The sequence below is a fragment of the Myiozetetes cayanensis genome, unplaced genomic scaffold, assembly GCF_022539395.1.
Source record: "Myiozetetes cayanensis isolate MyiCay16 unplaced genomic scaffold, myiCay2020 scf1, whole genome shotgun sequence".
Taxonomy (NCBI): Eukaryota; Metazoa; Chordata; class Aves; order Passeriformes; family Tyrannidae; genus Myiozetetes; species Myiozetetes cayanensis.
Genome location: NW_026086604.1, coordinates 60,090,825 through 60,111,117, shown reverse-complemented (window position 1 = coordinate 60,111,117; position 20,293 = coordinate 60,090,825). Strand labels below are relative to the sequence as shown.

General features: G+C 35.0%; 1 protein-coding gene across 3 annotated transcripts in view; it reads right to left on the bottom strand.

Annotated features, from left to right (window-relative positions):
- The window catches only part of INVS (inversin), a 92,737-nt gene that overhangs the window by 22,082 nt on the left and 50,362 nt on the right, over positions 1-20,293 (bottom strand). For 2 of the 3 annotated variants that reach the window (XM_050331056.1, XM_050331071.1), the window contains 7 exons: positions 18,817-18,997; positions 15,675-15,784; positions 11,005-11,176; positions 6,339-6,494; positions 4,705-4,934; positions 3,648-3,754; positions 172-384 (listed from right to left, as the gene is read on the bottom strand). In XM_050331056.1, coding sequence (XP_050187013.1) covers positions 172-384; positions 3,648-3,754; positions 4,705-4,934; positions 6,339-6,494; positions 11,005-11,176; positions 15,675-15,784; positions 18,817-18,997 — 1,169 coding nt within the window. The remainder of the gene's footprint in view (positions 1-171; positions 385-3,647; positions 3,755-4,704; positions 4,935-6,338; positions 6,495-11,004; positions 11,177-15,674; positions 15,785-18,816; positions 18,998-20,293) is intronic. The other variant, XM_050331063.1, reaches the window with a different exon arrangement.

Sequence of the window (20,293 nt, the reverse complement as noted above, 5' to 3'; positions counted from 1 at the left end):
AATTTCCATCTATCTATAGGTATATGGGAGTTATAAGCTTACTTTGGTTTCGTGAATTTTACTAAGAAGAACAATAAATGATGATGGATAACAGATAACATCATACACTGATAAATACAAACTTATGACAAATGCCTATTTGCTGGAGCAGATTTCAAGTCTCAGACTTACTTGGCTGCAGCATCTTTTCTCAGCTGTTCATGTTTCATTAGAAGATTCTTCCTCTCTTGAAAAGCCTTTCTAACTTTGTATCCTTTGTAGACAGCCTGGATTTTGAAAGCAGCAATATCCTGAATGGCAGCTATAGACAGAGCCCCATGCTCTAACATGAACTGAATCACTTCATGGTGTTCCCCAAGCAAGGCATAATCAAGTGGAGTATACCTAAAGAAACCCAAACAAACCCACAACAATTATTATTGATTCTAACTATAATGTGCATTTACTTCACCCTCATTTCATATTAAGGCAAGTTCTAGTATGAAGAGAGAATAAACACTGCTTTCAGTAGGCTGTTTTACTAATTATTAAGTATTGTTTTCCTATCCTATTGATTCTACACACTGTGATTATGTTTAAGACTTATTTTACTCTCCTCATATGGAAATGTGGGGGGGACCAGACTATATGAAGTGTTTGGTCAAAATCTGCCAAAGCCCCATCCACAGAATTACCTGCTTTGGTCAAGCAATCTTTAAAAGGTGTTATTGAGGTTTTCATACAGAAATCTAAATAAAAAAGTAAGTTAAAACATTTTTGTGTTATATCCATATGAATTTAAGTTCTAGAGATTTACTATCAAATCTGTTTCAGCTTCTACAACAAAAACTGAGGACAGTATGACTGACTAAGCAGCAGGATTAGATCAGTATCAAGGGAAAATGTCCCTATTTAAAGTACTAGGAACACTTAAGTCTGTTTTCAAATGGACACAGGTGTTAAAAATATTAAATTCTTTGGGTTTTAATGGTGTCAAAGACGCCTAAGCCCTTTTAAAAATAATTCCCAAATTTCCCATTGTCAACACAGGATCAAAATTTACATATCTCCCTCACCAACATCAAAACATTAGGCAGAGACATTTAGCGACTGAAAATTATCAGTCACAGACCATAATCAAGACCATATAACATAAGACTATCAAATAACAAGTGTCAATGCATGTGATTGTGAAAATTAGGGCTCTTCTTGATGGTAACTTGCTAGGACGCAGTGCTGGTAAGCAAAGAAAAACAGACAGAAAGCACAATTGGACTTGCCACACAGCAATGATTTGATGGAAGGATTAACAGTATCTGAACTGAAGTGTCTGCAGGAATAAAGACAATGACATAACATGAAAATTTGTATGTCAAGGTGTGTTGGTGATAGCATTTAAAGAGATACAGACTTCTGATAACCCAGAAATGGGAACTTCAGAAAGAACATAATTTCAGTAAAACACATTTTTAAGGTATACCTTAAATTTTGAATATTTTAAAGATACAAAAGATACTAAAGCAAACTATGCTACTACCATGTATCTACCAAGACAATGTATTCTATTACTGGTCCCAGTCATGAAGACCCATATTTTTAAACATAGATTCTATAACTCCATTAAAGCTACCTTTAAAAGTAAAACAATCACCCAAATCAAATCTGAATAGGGATTTGTATGACAGGACACTACCCATTCATGGTTGCTTACATACACTCCTCTGCTGTGTCAGTTCAAAGCCTGTTATAAATTTTCTTTTCCACTGGTTCTCTCTAAAACAGATAGCTTTCAAATCCAGCTGGCTTCACAGGGAAACACATGAAGAAGACATCAGCCATCAGCTGTTATATGTAATTTAGCACGAAGGTGGTCAAGCAGCAGCTAGCCTTCCATCACATGATGCACCCAGGATGTTAGGTTGGGTTACAAAACAAATTTGCAAAGAACAACAAACCCAGCACCCTCCAGACTAGCACTTGATCACCTAGCTGGCAAGCAAGTGGGCAGCTTAAAATCCTAGAGGTAATCTCAGCTTCATCTTTTACTAATCTTTTACTAATTAGCTTTAACCATTACATTTGAATTTTTAACTGGTATTTCATATTGCACTCTACGAAAGTAAAGATGAGAAGTTTCTGATTATAGATATATTGGGCAAAAAAATACTATTCAGTGAAATTATCACTGATTAAAAACAATTAAAAACAATTTCATCCAACTACAGATGAAATTTTTACTCTCTCCTATAATGCTCAACTTGATTTTTCTACTTTCCAAACTTCCTATCTATTAATAGTAAAACAAGATTTGTAGATATTTATCAAGATACAATTGTGCAATTTTGATATACTACATATACTTTAGCAGAATTATATTTAAAGGCTGATTCATTTAGAAATACTGGAGATCTCTTTTGTTCTGCACATGAACTAATGTTTAATGGCAGTGATTTGGAACACTGCTAGTTATATTTTGAGTAATCTAGGTTTATACATACGAACGTATATTAATGCTAGAAGGGAAACAAAAATAACTATCTGAATGACTGTGGTAAACCACAGCTAAAGTCTTTTCTTGACATTTGAGCATCATTAGTATATTTCTACAAAGTAAGGATAACAGCAGCCTCCTTTATGGCAAAATAGTGGCTTTTAATCTTACTTATTAGGAGTAATTTAATTACAACTGTTTATTTAATTTTCTATAAAAAAATTACTAAAGAGAGCACTGGCACTACTTAATTAGGAACTAGTTATACTTTCATTTCTGTTTCTCAATAAAAAATAAGAACAGAAAGGGAAGAGAAATCTGAGTGGTTTAGAGTAGAGAACAAAAGAGAAATGATGGGAGAAGAAAGCAATTAAAAACTGGGATAAGTATGGAAGTATCAAATTTAGCACTGAAATATGGGGTTTCAAACTCCTTAAGTTATTTAAAATGTTGAAATATTCAAATTTATATGGCATACTGTTCATAGTTTTATTTATAATTATGAAGAGGTCATCTGCTCTAAAAAAAGGCATTATAAATTTCTGCTAATAGTAATTATCTTCACAGTCAGGTGACTAATTTGAACTCCGCAACCCAAACCACTTCTAAAAAAACTATTATTTATATGTCAATGAAAGACAAAGAAAAGAGATGCAAATGTGCTGTCTCTTTATGATTATAGGACACTTTTTTTTTTAACTAGGCCTTTAGAACACAGTTAACCACCAGGTACTTTGTAATCCCTATTTTAAAACATAACATTATATTTCTCCCATTTTCTTTCTTCTCACTGAATTCCTACCAAATAGAAAATAAAAATTCCTGTCTATTCCAACAGCAGCAGCAATGCCTTTTCATCCTCTGTCCGTACATACCTACTATGAACTTCATATAAATGAGAAAGATCTTCAATATTTCAAACAAGACTAGAGTGAGTAAATACTCGCAGAAATCTCTAAGTTCAAGGTTCAAAAGTATAAACAGCTGAAGTTGCAATGTCTTAGTCAAAGGAGAGAAATTTTACATTAGAAAAGCTGCTGAAACTGAAGCCCAACATTACAGGACTCCTTTTCAGATGCAAGATTAGGATTCTCTTGCAGTATCTGAACACTTAACATTTAAATCGTAGGTAGCACTTCTGCTAAATTACAAAATAACGCATTCAGACAAGCAGTACCTCTCCTCGCTGTTCTCCATTAGGTTAGGAAAGGCATCGAAACTGAGCAGCAACTTTATAGCATCAAGGTAGCCATTGTTACAGAGCCAGTGCAAGGCAGTTCTTCCCTGTAAACAATAGAAACAGAACAATAATAATCATTATCCCCAAACTTTATCACGCCACAATAAAAGTCATAAATCATGGTGTAATTCAATGAGTTTCTGGACATGAAGCACAAACTAGTTCTTCTAAATAAACTTCTTTACTAAAATAAGAAGAATACAGCACTTAAATTTTATTTTTTTTAAAACAAGATTACAACACTGGTACTTTTTCACCTAAAGCAGCTGAAAAGCAGCATTAGGAGACTAGCTCTAGAGTTGCTTTCTTTGCAAAAGAAAGAACTCATGATGAAAACCACTTTTCCATTACTTGGAATTATCTATGCCCTACAAAGAATAACTAGAGAAAAGTTTAACAAATTGGATGAAGCTCTTTTGACTGATGACGTTCTACCGGCTTCCGAGAAATTATGTCATATAAGAAAGAGATCTGTTATAGGTTGCACAATTACTCTGGCTCCTAATTTCACTTACTGCTTGAATAATGGCACAAAAGAACATACAACCTAGTCAGTGTTCCTTTTTTTTTTTAACCTGGACACAGTATACATATATGGATACTTATGTGGATAAGTAATTGAAACAGTTCTTGTGCCATCTCACTTGCAATATCTTACTTTCTTGCTTGCTCTGTCTCTGTGCTGAAGAAAGTCGTTACAGACTATAAAATCACATTCCTATGCCAGCTGCTAATAAGGAATTATAGAAGTTAAGAAATCAGATTATTAATATGACTCCTTATATAATCACACTTCGATAAGGAAAAATCAAAAGTCATATGAAAAAATACAAATCTTCAACTCATGCTGCATATTAAAATACTACTTTTCATTCAAGATTTTTGAAGTGGAGGCAGCAAAGATGCTTCTATGTCCCAGAAAAGAGAATGACCTTGAAGAAAAGAAATATGTTTTGATTTATGGTTATTCTAAAGTTAGTGAAGAACTACATACCTCTTTATCCTGGATATTTGGATCTGCATTGTTTTCCAGTAACACTACCATGCAGTTAATGTAACCTCCGTAAGCAGCACACTGCAGAGGTGTTCTACCTGCATAATCCTGCACATTAGGGTTGATTTTATTTTCTATCAAGATTTGGCACACATCAGCATTTCCTCCCAGGGCTGCCCAGTGAAGAGGTGAATGGCCATCTTGGTCAACCAAATCCACTCTTGCCCCTCCTGAAACAACAAATACATTTTTTGAGCATAAAAAGAAAACGCTTTTGAATGCTAAGAAAAGAAAAGAATAAGTTTATGTTCAACTAGAATTTATTTGGTAAAATGACAATTCAGACAGGTATTTCTAAAAATAATTTGAATTTTGTTATGCAAATCCTTTCTGATGCTTTAGAATCTCCAGATTTATCACATGCCCTTGAGAAACCTAGCCTTTACTTGTTTCAGGCTTATTAATTGTCAGTAAAACCTTTATTTGTCAACAAGAAAAATACTTTTAAAAACTGGACTTCAGATTAAATCTGCTTTTAAATCTCTAATGCAGGCAAGATTACATATTTACAGTGTAAGAATAACTTTTGGAAAAGGCTTAATTTTTTTCTTAATTCAAGCATGCCAAAGCTCTTTAATGCGGATAACAAATTTCTCTGTCTTCTTGCAAGATGTAAAAATTCTGTACAAAAATAAAACTCCACAAATATAAAAGCTTGAACCAACCCGCAAGAATGACTGTCTATATCATAAAATATATAATTAAGCATAACTCGGTTATGTTTACAAGGTTCTTGCACACACAAAAGTTAAATGGCACAGGGAGTAGGAGGAAGAGCTGAACAGGAGGTTAAAATATGCCCAACAGATCATGAAGGGAAGCAGACTTTCCAGTAAGAAAAGACGGTCAATGGAAAACTTGCCAAATTTTAGCCTGCGTACTTCATTTGTCCATAAATGGGATCATGTCTGAAGTAGGAGGGAGATGTTTCCGGGAAGCTAAAATGACAGAGTTTTGCATCTGGGATACCACTGTTGTTTCACTCTACTTCTTACACTTCAGCAGATATTTTACAATTATCTAACACTGTGTACATTGTTAAATCCTATTTCTGTCTACAAATAAAATACTGCTTGTAAAAACCAATCAGAGGAAAAGATTAATGATGTAGGATTTTGATAGCTATCTGCATTAAAAAAAAAAAAAAGATTTATTTAAACAGTCCAAAAATCTTCAAAGAAGCCTAAAAATGCTTTCTCACAAAAGTGAAGAAAGCTTAATTTGGTCTTTTTGGTGAAGAAAAAAAAAAACAAACAACAAAACAATGATCTGCTGGGGGCAAGTGTTGGTTTGAGAGACTAGAATGTACTTGCAAAGGCCTGAGCAGAAATGAGCTGTGAAAAGAACTCTCCCAATTTTGGAAGTTTTATATTTAACACTTATTTTGCACAACGATCTGATAATCTTTCACATTTACTAGTGCTATCCCACAAAGGATACTTACAGACAAAACCTGCTTTTTAGGGAAGCAATTTCCTACCCCCACCTCTTGCTCAGCTATCTGTTTATTTCCCAGTCCCACAGAAAGCAGCACCAGAACTCCGGGGAAGTTTGTAAAGTCGTTAAGAGCTGACCTTTAATGAGTGTTTGTATCACTTCCTTGTGTCCCATCTCACAGGCTCGGAAAAGCGGGGTATGTTTCATGACATCCAGAGCATCCACCTGCGCGTTGTGCTCCAACAGCAGTTTCACTGTGCTGACATGGCCAGAAAGGGCGGCAGCGTGTAATGCTAGAAGAGTTAAGGTGTAGGGAAAAGAAACCACAATACCATGAGCTATGGAGGTTCACAATTAGAACAGTCAAAATAAAAAGTTCATTTCAACCATTTTGGTGGAAAAGGTACTTTTCAACCACAAGAAACTGAAGAATCCTAGCAACTGATTATATAACAACACTTTCTAGCCATAAAAGCAGAATAACTCATAGCTCTGAAACATGTTTCTAACTTGCAGAAATGGAAATTTTAAGCTTAACACTACCAAGGTTGGCTTATAGTGAGGATTTGGGGAAGATTAGCAGCTTCTGATTAAGAGAATATTACATTATTTACTTCTGCCTCTGTTTTCTGGCATTTCTGAGACTGCCCATCACCAGTGAAAGAAAGCTTTAATTATTTTTTCAGTGTTTTTCAGAAAAAAATACCTTTTTTTTCTTTCAAATAAACAAAGTTGTCTCAACCAAAAGTAACTACAGGTAACCACCCAGCTGCTCCTGCTCCTCCCTCAGCCTTTTTGGAAAACATTTTACACAATATTTTGTACTAAGGCCATCAGTATCTCCAGCTCCCTGGTTTCTTCAGAAAACATAAAAAGAGTACAAACCAGGTACCGCACTTTGTCTCATCCCTACAATTTACAATGTTCAGTTGAATGAAAACTACACTACTTCAGATAACTTCAGATCTCAGAGTCCCAGATGTGGTGTCCAGAAGTTGCTGTTGCTGTTGCTATCCTGCAGGCACTGTCAGCTGGAGTTGAGGAAGATGCTGGAATACCAGTCTGACCAGTTCACGATTCTCATTGAAGGAAAGGAGAACCACACACAGCAGTGAGATTTCAAACCAATGGAGGGCACATATATTGGTGATTTCACTTACAACTTAGTATCAGAATGGTTTGGATTATTTTCTATAGTCAGCAATCAAATCAGACAACCTACATTCTCATACTGCCTTACATATGGAATATCTTACAGATGACAAAACTCAAAATAATTTAGAATAAAAACACAAACAGTGCAGTTCATAACTGTGCATTTAATAAAGTGAGTTCCTATATCCTCATGAAATTTTAGAGATATTCATCCTTAGTGAGAATTGAGTGTGCTCAAGCCAGAAAAATGTGGGGCTATAAACAGTACCTACATGTCTTATGTACCTACATGTATTTGTTTAATGTTAAAACAGACAGGGTCAGGATCCAGCAGAGGCATTATACAGAAAAGCACACCACAAAGGCCAACGTGAGAAGGAACTGCTTCTTGAACCATAGCCAGAATATCAAAACAGTCCAGCTTTTTGTATCTGCCAGCTACTGTGTAGCAGTGGTATCAGCTCTGCACACCTTATGAAACAGTAACCCAGCATAACCTGTTACACAGGCACTAATAAAATGCTCAGGTTGTTCACACTGTCCATGAACCTAATCCAGCTGAAGTGCGTTGCCATAAAACAGAGTCCCAAAATCAGTGAGAGTAACTGGAACTGTGATACAGATGAATGAGGCACTGGGGTCACAGCCAGAGACACCACGAGAAGTGCTGCCTTAGTAATTGAAATCATGCTTTTGAGGTGACACTGATGTTTAACTGTTGCAGCTAAAAAGCACAGCGCTGCTCACCGAGCTCGTGAAAAATAACTGCATCTGCAGCAGCCATGCGAGTGGGTGGCTATCAGTAGAAATTCGACAAGAATGAGATTCCTGCCGCTTCGTACTTTGGGAAGGGCCTGGTTTTCATAGTTTGACCTCACAGTAAACTCTAGGTTCTGGTTTTTGTCCTGAATTTCTTATGAAACCAAAGGCAGTAAACCACTCCATCAGATGACACATGGGGTGTGTGTAACAATACAATAGAAAAAGAGCTGCTGTGTCAGCTTGGCTGGTTCTTCCCTCCTATCACTCATTCTGACGCAGGCATCTTGTTTCGCACTTTGTGCTCAATATTTTCTTGTAAGCCAAATTTTCTGTGATGGAGTCACGGTGACTGAAGAGATTCTTCAGCCAGCTGGTTACAATAGGTCCTTTGTTCAGCCGACAGACAGAGCCCTCTCCATTGTGCGCAGTGACGGCAGAGCTATAAAGCTGCCCCTGTAATGCTCCTGCAGCGCTGATCTCCGAGAAGAGGGAAATTCCTTTCCCTTGGTGTCATTCTCCTACACAATACTGAGAGTCTCGATGTTCTAGCAAAGCTGAATGGAGGGCTTGCTCTTTTTTAAGTAAATGCAAAAAGGCTGCGTTAACGCAACATTATAACTGAGCTTAACTGAATCTCACACAAAAGTCAGAAAAACATAACCTTGAACTCTCCTCAGCAACTGTATCCCAGGCACGGTGGCATGTACGCTATTTTCTGCTAGTGCATAGTTTCCCGTCCAAATACAGCACCTCTTTTCCCTTACCAAAACTTGGGAATGATTAAGAACCTTTGTAAAAAAAAAAAAAAAAAAAAAAAAAATCAGAGAGTGATTTACTGGTGGGCTTCCTTTAATGTTTACAGCTCGCTATAATAAAGTCCATGCTACTGCACTTGCTTGCACAGTGGTTCAGTTCAGGCTGCTCGACAGCAAGCGGCGAACAGCACAGTTCCCCACTTAAAGACTATTCAGGTGTTCTCCACAACGGCACTTTAAAGTAAATGGAAAATCCATTCATTTCCTTGGATTAAAAGCCCTACAACAAAATCAAGATTAAAAAGTGATTGCATATCACTGCTACGGAAGGTTTAAGACTGAAAGACAATAAGCCCAACCACCTGAATTATTCAAGCATGAAATCCACACCTGAGTAATTTCAGAAACACAGTATGTGATTACTGTCTGCAAAGAAGAAAACCTTTTGTAAGGAGGTTTGCACAGTAACTACAACATTACTCCACCTTAAGGTCTGAAACAAGTACTGTAAGCTATTTAAAAGGCAACTGTCAGGAAGTAGCAAATGTGACTGATAAAAGATGAAATGAGTACAATCTTAGAGTATATAGCTTTTAAAGTCATCGAACATGAAGACTTATATTTTATTTGTTGCAGTATTTCTTAAACCCAAAAATTACAAACTACCACAACTTGGAAAGATTGATTATTTTTCTGTGTACTAAATTGTGAGAAAAACAAGAATTTAGCAAGAATTTAAATAGAATTTTATGTTAAGTATATTTTGCTTTTTGTTGAGGCCCAGCATATTACCGAAATCATGAAACTAATTTTTAATATGAAAATAATATTCATGCATACTATGTTTCAAATCCTGAACCACATAACCCTAACACTGCATTTATTTACCATTTGTATGTTATTCTAAGTGTACTCTGAAAAGAGGAAAGCTGTTAAATTCATATCTTTATTTCTTGGTTGGGATAAATCTACACTGCAAGTTTCCTAAATTTAACCATGGAGCTTAGGCTAGTTTACATATGTGTGCAGCCAAAAGACCATGCTTAAGTATACTTTAAAACAAATACATGAAAATTCATATAAACAAACACTGCAATATACATTCTTGTCTGTTTAAAATAGCATAATTTTCAGGAGAAATGCCCTTTATTGTATTATTCAGGGACGTGTGGTCTCGACTATCGGCTTGGCTGTCATTTTACTACTTCTTATACATAGGGATACAGTTTTGCACTTAACATCTAACATTGTGACCTGGCTGTGTGTGGCACTGGGTAGTTCCTGACCTCCTCCTACACAGCTTACTGTTTGAACCCCCTTGCTATCAATCCCTCCAATTTATGCTCAATATATCCACAATCTCCTGGTTTTTTATAAATAATACATAAACACTTCAACATCTGTCAGAACTGTTATCCCATTTTTTTGAAAACACTATGTAAGTACAATATTTCTACCCCAAATTCTTATATTTTTTTCATGAAATGAGATAAATTCATAGATTATATAGGAAAGTTTGAATTTCATGATTTTCACGCCTGAATCCTGAATCACTGTGTTGCATACCTATCTTTTGCTCCGGGAAGATAACGGGATGATAAACTTGGGGAATATCAAGTTTGACTCACTTTTTGGACAACAGAAGTGCAATAGCTCTAATCTTTATTACACTATCTTTGCAAATAACTATAGTACTTCAGATTTTCATGATGATAATTTAGCCACTTCACTGGTTAGTTTGCTCTATAGTTTCAAAGTATGCATTTACTGACAAATACATTTTAAGAGGCATTTTCAGGGAAGGCTTTTTATGCAATTATATTTCATTTTATTCTTCAGAATACAGAACAGCTCTCCCTTTTCCAGGATCCAGATCTGGTAGTAGCATAGTAGTACTTCTTCTTGCTATATTTCAAATTAACTGATCCAATCCACGAAGAAAAACTTTGTTTCTTTCCCACAATAAGGCAAAGAATTGACTCACACACATAATTAAACTAATGCAGAAATATTTTCAGGATTAAAGCACACATCCAGGAAAAGACTAATATAGCTTCTAACAGTGTTTTTGTTTGGTGGAAATCACACTGACCGGAAATGTCCAGTGGTTCTTTACTGTAAAGCATCTTACCTGTACCAGCGTATTTGTCTGTCATATTGATATCAATATCCAATTTTAAAGTCAGCATAGTCCTAATGACATCATCACTGCCTTTGCCGGCTGCCCACATGAAGGATGTTCTTCCCTCAAGATCTGAGTCATCTTTTACAGAAGGATGTTTCAAAAATACTTCAACTGTTTCCTGAAAAGAAATGCTGTTGAAATTAACATTAAAAGGAATCTGTAACAACAAGAAACTACTGTGTCTCATTCAGCTGTTTATGAAGCAAATCAAAGCTTTGTTTTTCCTTTTCATGTTTATAAAGCGTAATAACTCAACAGGAGCACTGTATTTTCTGCTATGCCTTTTTCCGCACCAATAATCATAGTGCATCCTTAACTAGCAGTTTAACACTGTCATTTATTTCATAATTTTTTCTTTTTAGTGTCAAACGTCATGTGTTCATCTTAATGAAGAAAAAGACACTGTAGTCACTGAGAAGAAAGAAATGGGAAAAATATTACTGGTTTATCAAAATGTTACTGAAATACAATGATGATAAAAATCACAGAATCATTTAGGTTGGAAAAGACCACTGAGATCATCAAGTCCAACCTTTCACCAAGCACCACCCTGTCAACCAGACCATGGCACTGAGCGCCACATCCAGTCTTTCCTTAAACACCTCCAGGGACGGTGATTCCACCACGTCCCTGGGCAGCACATTCCAATGTCCACTCACATTCCAATGTCCACTCATCCTTTCTGTGAAGAAATTCCTCCTAATGTCCAAACGGAACCTCCCCTGAAAATAATGTCCCTTTGAAATATTCTCCCAACATAATTTTTTCTCCCATTATAAATATAACTGCACATGCAAACATTTTATTTTGTCAAACCCTAATAATTTGACTATTAAAAAAAAAAAAAGTACTTTTGGGGCAACATAGATATATTTCCTGATATTTAATAATATCAACAGGTTCCTAATTACTGAAATATTATAAATCAGAAAAGATTAAGAAAATCTTTACACCAGAGTCCAGTCTTTCCTCTGAAACTGTTACACTAAAATCTCTATTTAAATCAAAGCAAAAAGATTGATTTATTTCTTCAAATGTTGTGTTTCTGTTAAGTTCTCAGTAAACAAGTCCACTTGTTTAACCTGCTGCTAAATTCTTAATAAGCCCCATCGAAAAGGAAGGGAGAGAAAACTACAAATGCTAGAAGAAGAATAAGGGGAAGATTTTCCCTTTTCTATCTAATGCCTTAAAAGGCTGTGTGTTTAACAGCTGGAAAACATCTCTTAAGAGTCACTGATAGGTTAGCCAATAAAAACTGAAAAAAACCCAGGTTTCATTATTTTATTTTATATTGATATTTTAGTATTAACACTATTTTAGCCTTTTCTCTGTGTGATCCCAAAATAGTTCTATCGCTGCTCTGGATAAGATGAGAATTTCTTGTCTATTAGGAATTAAATGCTAGTAATCACAAAGGTGCTTAAATGCCTAAGTACTATTCATTAGCTTGGATTTTTTTTTACTACTACTTATAATTTAATCCCTTTAAAGAAATAGAAAATTTCTCATTTATCTGATGTTAATATGATCTGACATCCTTACAGCTTTGTGAATCTGAGTCTGAACTATCAGTTTATTGTACAAAGGTCCAGCCAGAAACAATGAGAAATGGAAGCATTAAGCCTTCCACACAAACCAGCATGTGTTTATAGCTCTGTGGCCACCACTACACCACAGACACAAATGGTTTCTCATTAGGGCAGCAACTCAGCCCCCTACCAATACTCTGCACTGCTTGAAATCCTGCAAAGCAAAAAGCACTGTGGAGGCTGCACTTCTTCAATACCAAGGCACGCATTCGAAAAAATACAAATGAGTAATTTTATTTTTTTCCATTAAGTTTTAGCCAAGCAGTGTTTCTTTCCACTACTCTTTCCTTTCTACTGTTTATAACTGGAAAAAGTTGAAGAAAATCCCACAGTGCTATTACAGTTATTTTCCAAAATAAAGTTATCACAATTTGAAAGTAAAATGAAATTAAATTACAAAAGGATGATTAAGAACTCAGAAAACAGAAGTATCAATCAGCTTAATTCTATATGTATTTTGTTATGAAAGATCACATGTATTTTAGCACTATCAAAAAAATTGGAGAAAAAACCATAAAAAAACAACGAAGTTGAAAAATAACAGTAAAGGAGAGAGGTAAACCTGTATCACTTCATTTTGTGCTATCAAGAAACTCTGAAAAATAGTAAACATTATTTTTGAATATTTAAAAATACGATGAGGTATCCACATTTCATTTACTAGATCTATCTATATGAGTATGTGAAAGGAAAATACATTGCTTTGGACACTTTTGGAAAAACTCAGGAAAAAAATATATTTAGCCCTGCATTCTGCATATTGAAGTCAATACAAATAGAGCATCTTCCTTCACACATGATTTTAAAAAGAGATGTTTATTTGTGTGTTCTGTGGGATACCTACACCATCTAAATTTCAGGCAACCTATTTGGGTGGTTATATTAGGTAACTTTTCTTCTAGGACTTTTCCTGTCTGTAGTAAGTGGGGATAAGTTAGTCTTAGGGAACAAATTCTTCACATAAATTAAGAGTTGGTTAAATATCTTCACTCTTAAAAAAACCTAAAAATGTCATATTACAGTAAGTAACCAGCAGAAAAACAGAAGAACAAAACATCGAAGAAAATAAAACTGAAAGCCATGCAAATATTTACAATAAACACAAAAGAACAAACTTTCTTGTTGTTAGGGACTAAGGACCGTAACATTTTAACTTATACACCACACCTACCCAAACTTGGGTAGACTGAATAGAACAACAATGTGAATCTCGAACTGTAAATGCAGAGTTGTTACTCTATATGCCAGAACACGGATGTGTCTCCACTCGGTTACACAACTATGTATATGGAACACAGTGGTGGGAATTACTCAATGATATGCATATAATGGAGGAAAAAAAAGCAAATAGTGGCACTCTGAAACAACTAGACTAGAAAAAACAGACATAATTTAGGCAGGGGCTCTTGAATATGTCTCCAGATAAAAGAGGCTTGCAGATCCAAATGAAACTCTCCTGTTTGATTCTTCATGTAAGATGGGAAACAGTATGTTCTTTGTAAGTAGACAAGATTACTTAAGAATGTCTGATTCCACCATGTACTTTACTTTTTCATAAAAAATCTAAATGATATTATAGTTTGGCTGGTTGATGGGATCAAAAGGCAGCAACATAATGAATATGTTTCAGTCAACTGAATCAAGCCCATAAAAAGAAAGCCAGTATGAAAAATAATCTTTTAGGAATGTATCAATATAGAAAAGAAAAGAAAAAAGATAAAAGAATGCAGAGATAATCACCAGATGGTAAATAAAAACATTCTATCTTTCTATGTTTAACTCAAACTTGAAAGAGAGGTTTTTACAACACAAACACTTTTGCTGTGTGAGTTGGACCCAAATTATACACAATAGACAATAACCAGAATCAACAATCAATTCTCTAAAAAAGTAAAAATTATACACAAAAGTATACTTGAACAAAAGTCTGAATTTAAAAAATATCTGGATGGTCTTACTAAAGACCACCTCCAAAAATACCCCACCAAACCCCCAAAACTCACTTTCACAAGGAAAGTGTCATCTGTAGTATTAACAGACATTGGTCAGTTCCCTCTTTCAGTTGTACTTCTGGATGTGCTAACCTCAGTTTTCTCAAAGGCATTAAAATTTTCCTTGTTTTATGAAAATTAAAATAAGGTATGCAAGAATGACTTAAATTAGTATCCCTGTTAAGAAAATGTTGCATTATGGACCAAATGACTACATTAATTAGGTACTAAATAACCCTTTTTATAAAGGAAGGTTATGAAAACTCTGAGAGGCAGAGGAGCTTGAGAAAAGCTTTCTTAAATTCCAGCACTTGAGAACTATTTCTGTAACATCTATGACCAGCAATCATTAAACTGCTGAGTTGTACTACTTGGTTGTACTGTATCTGACCTTGCTCTGGGAAAAAATACCTATTACACTAAAGTAAGAATTAGGTTGTCTGAGAAACCAATTTTCTTTGTTGTCCGAATTAAAAAAATTTTTTAAAATTTTTAAAAATATAGTGTTCCTGAAGAATTATGATAAAAGTTAATCAACTCTTCAGTCATGCTTTATGAGACAACAGCTCACTCATAATACCAAATATTCATAAGTTAATCACTTTCTTGAATGCAAAGACTGGTTTGACTGGTACTGCAGCAGCTGTGCAAATACTCATACAGGTCATCTTACTCTAAATACTGCTTATAACCGCTTAGATTTTGCAATGATGAGCCTTAAAAAGTGAAAGGACTGTAAAAAAGTAGGTGCCATTCTGCTTTCTATTGAAGCACCTGAATTACTATTGTCTGTTTTGATGCAAATGTATAGCTCAAAGGGCCTTTCTTTGTAAGCAAGTTAGTTTTTTTTTTAAATCTATTTTTAATAGTTTGAAATTAACCACATTTATATCACATAACATAGGGAAAGTATGAACTGAACTCATGCCAACAACACTGTGTTTATGAGATTTCAAAACCAACTCACAAACTTTGTTACACTATAAATATTTCAGCAAAATACATTTACTTCACATATATGGTATGTGCTACTTACAGCAAAGTTGCTCTGTGCTGCATAATGTAGAGGTGTTGCACCTTGACTATCAGATGGGATTGTTCCAAACTTATTTCTTTCTAATAAGAGATGGACAATCTGTGCATGACCTGAGAAAAATAACATAATAAAACCAGAGAAATATAAACTCCTAAAGTTAAACACCTCAGTATTTAAAAAAAAAAAACCAAAACCCACAACAAAACAAACCCAAACAAAACAAGAAAATGAACAGACTTCAATAAATAATAGTACATTTGTGTTGCAGCCATTATAGTCTAAACATAAGAGAGAAACATGAGACTGGTATGGACTTTCTTCCCAAGAGTGTTGCAGTGCCATACTCTGTATTCTCATTTTTAGAGGGCATCTGTAAATCAGAAACCAGCAGCAGCTGGCCAGACAACTACGATATTGACTTTCCAATGAATTAGTTGAATTTTTCCAGCAAATGCTTATGATAATTCAGTTGAGACACTGCATTTGAGTGACTGGCCAATCAGAAGCCGTAAAGTGAGCATAGACTGATGATGACTAGTGCTTGTCCATTATTTGTACATTAAAAGACAGGCTAAACTAACACTGACGATTTCATCATAGGTCACATTGTTTTACAGAAATCAAGTGTAAATTCTTTACCTAGGTTTTGCTTAACCAAAATTTCAACTGAAAATGTTTACCAGAATCTGGAGGTGAGTCTACTACCAGGTACCATAAACAACAAACACACAACTCCTTCCATCAAAACAGATTAGAATATTTTCAGATTAAAATCACAACATTTTTGAGGGATGGGTAAAATTTTATATTCACTTCACAGACAGAAAACCAGAGTATAGTATATTGCTACTAAAGTCAACTGATCCATTCATATGCTTACTTGAAAGCATAAAAAGAAGAGATGTAATGTTGCTAAGGTCTTTCCACCTGAAGACTATAAGAAGTAAACTGAGGTGCACTGGGAGAAGTTGATATGGAGTGTAATTCTAGCAGGAAAACCATAGGAACACTGAGCCTGAAAAAAAGTTGCCTGAACTTTCAGGACAGACAAGCAGAAAAAGGGAACTTAACTCTGTAATCAGAACAGGAGGCCTAGCTAAATCATCTATGGGAAAGAAGGTTTGAGGGAGTTGAAAAAAAACATTTGTACTGGTTGCAACAGTAAATAAACTGGTGCAAAGCTGGAACTCACTTGGGAATTAACGTAAGCATTAAAACTCATTTCTTGAAGTCAAGAACTGTTGTTTTGGTAGAACTTCTTTTTAGAAGAGATGTAACTTGGCTGAGATTTTATTTACACAAAAAGAAAGATAACAGGAGCAACAATGTCCTAAGATGCAGTCACATGCAATACATCACTTCTACAGAAAATCTGTGGCTGCAACCCTGCACTACTTTAAACTTCCTACTGTTAACCTATATAGCAACATCTTAGTTTCTTTCAGATCTACATATAACATTTAGTATTCAGCTTCAAACCAGAAGCCTAAAAATTAATAATGATTTACCAACCAGAAGTTCCCCAAGGGCCCATGCCACCTAGAGACCTCATCAAGTTCACCAAGTACTCTGGAGGTCTTGGCACATCTTCGCCCTTTATTCTACATTGATTAGACAATCCATTTTTCCAACAGACAAAACTTCTCTCTTAAATACAATCAATTTCAAAACACAATAAATTTTGCTTCTTGGACAGAACCAAGTGTAATGAGTATTTCTTTGGGAGACTGATCCTATGACACTTAAAATGCTTTACGATTTCTCTGTAAATTTTCAATATCCCTACTTCAGTGCAAATGCAAATTTGAGAACACCCTTCTTTTTTCTTTTTTTTTTTGTTTTTAATAAACATAATTAAACTGCATGTATATTGCCACTGGAGTTGCACTAACTTGCTCTAGTGAGCAATCTGATTCTTTTATTGGCATTTTTTGCCTGCAGTGTCCCAAAGGGTCCCAAAGGGATGAAGCCTGTTAAAGGGGAGAGAGATTGTTTGAAGATTCTTTTTTCTAATATGGTGGTTATTTTTTCCTCCTGTACATAGGAGAATGGAAAATAGGAGGTCAGTTTTCTAAATCATATTATTTTTGTGGCTATAATTTTATGGGATGTCTTTCCCTCCATTAAGATTCTTTATATTTAATCAAGTTTTAACTTGTTTTGCAAAGATCCAGCATTGTAACCTGTAAAATCAAACTGTGCAGAATAGTATGCAAACATACGCAAGGTTACAATTTACAGAGCATCTGAGTCTCAGGGTAACAATCTGAACAGAAAAAACCCCTTCATCTGAATAAAACTTATTGTCAGATCTGATTAGATTGTCATAATGTGACTGATGAAGAGCTTTTTCTAAGAGCAGGAGAAGTGACAGTTCTGCCATTTTTTTGTTGTTCACTTGTGCTGGTATTATCTGATTATCTGCAGTTTCTTTGTGGGAATCTTTTTAAGTCACTTGTTTATTTTGTGAGGGGTAGTTTAATAAAAACTAGATAATATAATCATAAATGCACTTAACTGAGCACACATAAACTGTGATACATCACAGCAGGCTGAAAGTGAACACAACTGATGATGCCACTGTCAACCACTCTGCGTTGTGGAGCAACTCACCTCTCTCAGGCACCTCACAAACCTTATGTGGTCATCTTACACATGGCCCAAGTGAGGGTACCAGCATCAATCCGTATATGAAATATCAGTAAAGTTCTCTAATTTTTTTTCAGATAAAAAATAAACAAGTTCTGATATTTTCTTCATGCACTCCAATAGATTGTCTTGCGTTCATGCTGGTGTGTGCACACACCATTTCAGACACCACTGTTCCAGAGTACCACTGTTTTTTTTAACTTATGATCAAAGCTACATATGCAAGAACAACTCAGTGTGCTCCAACTGTTCTCAAACCATCAGCATACACAGCCTCTTGAAATAATGCATTTTACAATGCTTCGTAGAGAATCTGAAGCTAAAACAAGCAATTGACACACAAACTTCTCCTACTCCTGGTCTAGCAGAAACTACTATTGCTCTGGAAGATTAGTTTGCATAATGCCAGGCTGGAAGGAAATAAAAATCAGAGACAAAGATTAAACACTACAGTCAATTTATGATTAAACGACTTCAGCATTGTCCAGTTTACCAAGTAAGGCTGCCCAGTGAAGGGGAGTTCGAAACAAGTTGTCATAAGATGTTACATTGCAACCTTCGTAGGAGGTCAGGACATCAACAACTGCTACGTTCCCATCCGCAACAGCAAAATGAAGGGGAGTTCGTCCCTCATAGTCTTGCCAGTTAAGAAGAGATTCTGTAGGTGCAGCTTCCTTTAAAAAAAAAATCAACACAAAATTAAAAGATATTTAAACTGAAGAGAAGAACTACATACTCTTTACAGATTTTTTTTTAGTCTTATATTAAGGAGACAAACTGTCCTTGTTCAGTAGACTATAGCTCTACAACCAAATACTTTTGTTACCATATAGGCTACTTTCAAGTGTTTCTTACAGGATTTTTTTAAACTGTATTATTGTACAAGACCAGATGTCTGGTATAAACCCTGTAGTTTTACCAGTTTGTTGTGCAAGTGCCTCCTTATACAGATTTTTAAAAGACTAACTATGACTCTTGTGAAAATAATTAGATCTTCTTACTTGATTTTCTAAGATGAAAATTACATATATATCTTCATGTTTTCACCTAAGACACTCCCCTTTCTGCACAAGTTAATCTTAAGACTTTCATTGTAATACTTTTCTAGTATTTTACACCCCCAAAGTATTTCTAAAGGAGCTGTCAAGGTCTCTAGCAGACAGGATAAAAGTAAGATAGAGAGTACTTCTCATGAATGCATCTACTTGTAATGGGCTTATTTTTGAATTTAAAAAAGTCTTTTAAAGTATCATGATTAGTCACTTGATCACATAACATAGGCATTAATAGATATAACTTGAGTTTTATCTTTTCTTAAAAAATATGTTAAATTACTTTCACATAAGGCTCCTAGAAATATAGTTTTGTGTTATGATAATTTCCTCTCTCATGACATTTTTCCACAGAGATTTCTCTTCACTACTTTCCCAAGCCAAGGAACGCAACAGGTACAAATGAATATCATTTTAGCATTGCAGAGATCTCCAAATGTCGAGTATCACAAAGGCCCATAAAATACATGCTTTAAAATGCTTTAAACTTAACTTTCAAAAAAAAAAGAAGTATCACTAAACAAAGTGATTAATGCTAATACAATAGAAACTCAGGATGCAGGATGCTAAACCATCAGCAGCAGAAGCAGAATGCCAAAATAAGAGTTTATTTAAACTATAGGGAGTCAGTCTGCTGTTCTATCTCCAACAATTCAAAATAAAACACTAAAGTCATGGGAACCCTGTGCAAAAGAAAAAAGGAATGTAGTCCTGAGATTTTAACTTCCAATGCTAGAGTGCATTTTAATCCATGATAACTTAAAAAAGCAATCCTACTGAAAATACAGAGCCATGCTATATATTACAATATAATTCAGAAAGAGGAGTGAGAGAATGTGATCAGTGCAGCTTGTTAACAGTTAAAGCAAGTTCCTGATCCCTTTCTCACTAAACTAATTGTAATTTTTCCTATTGACT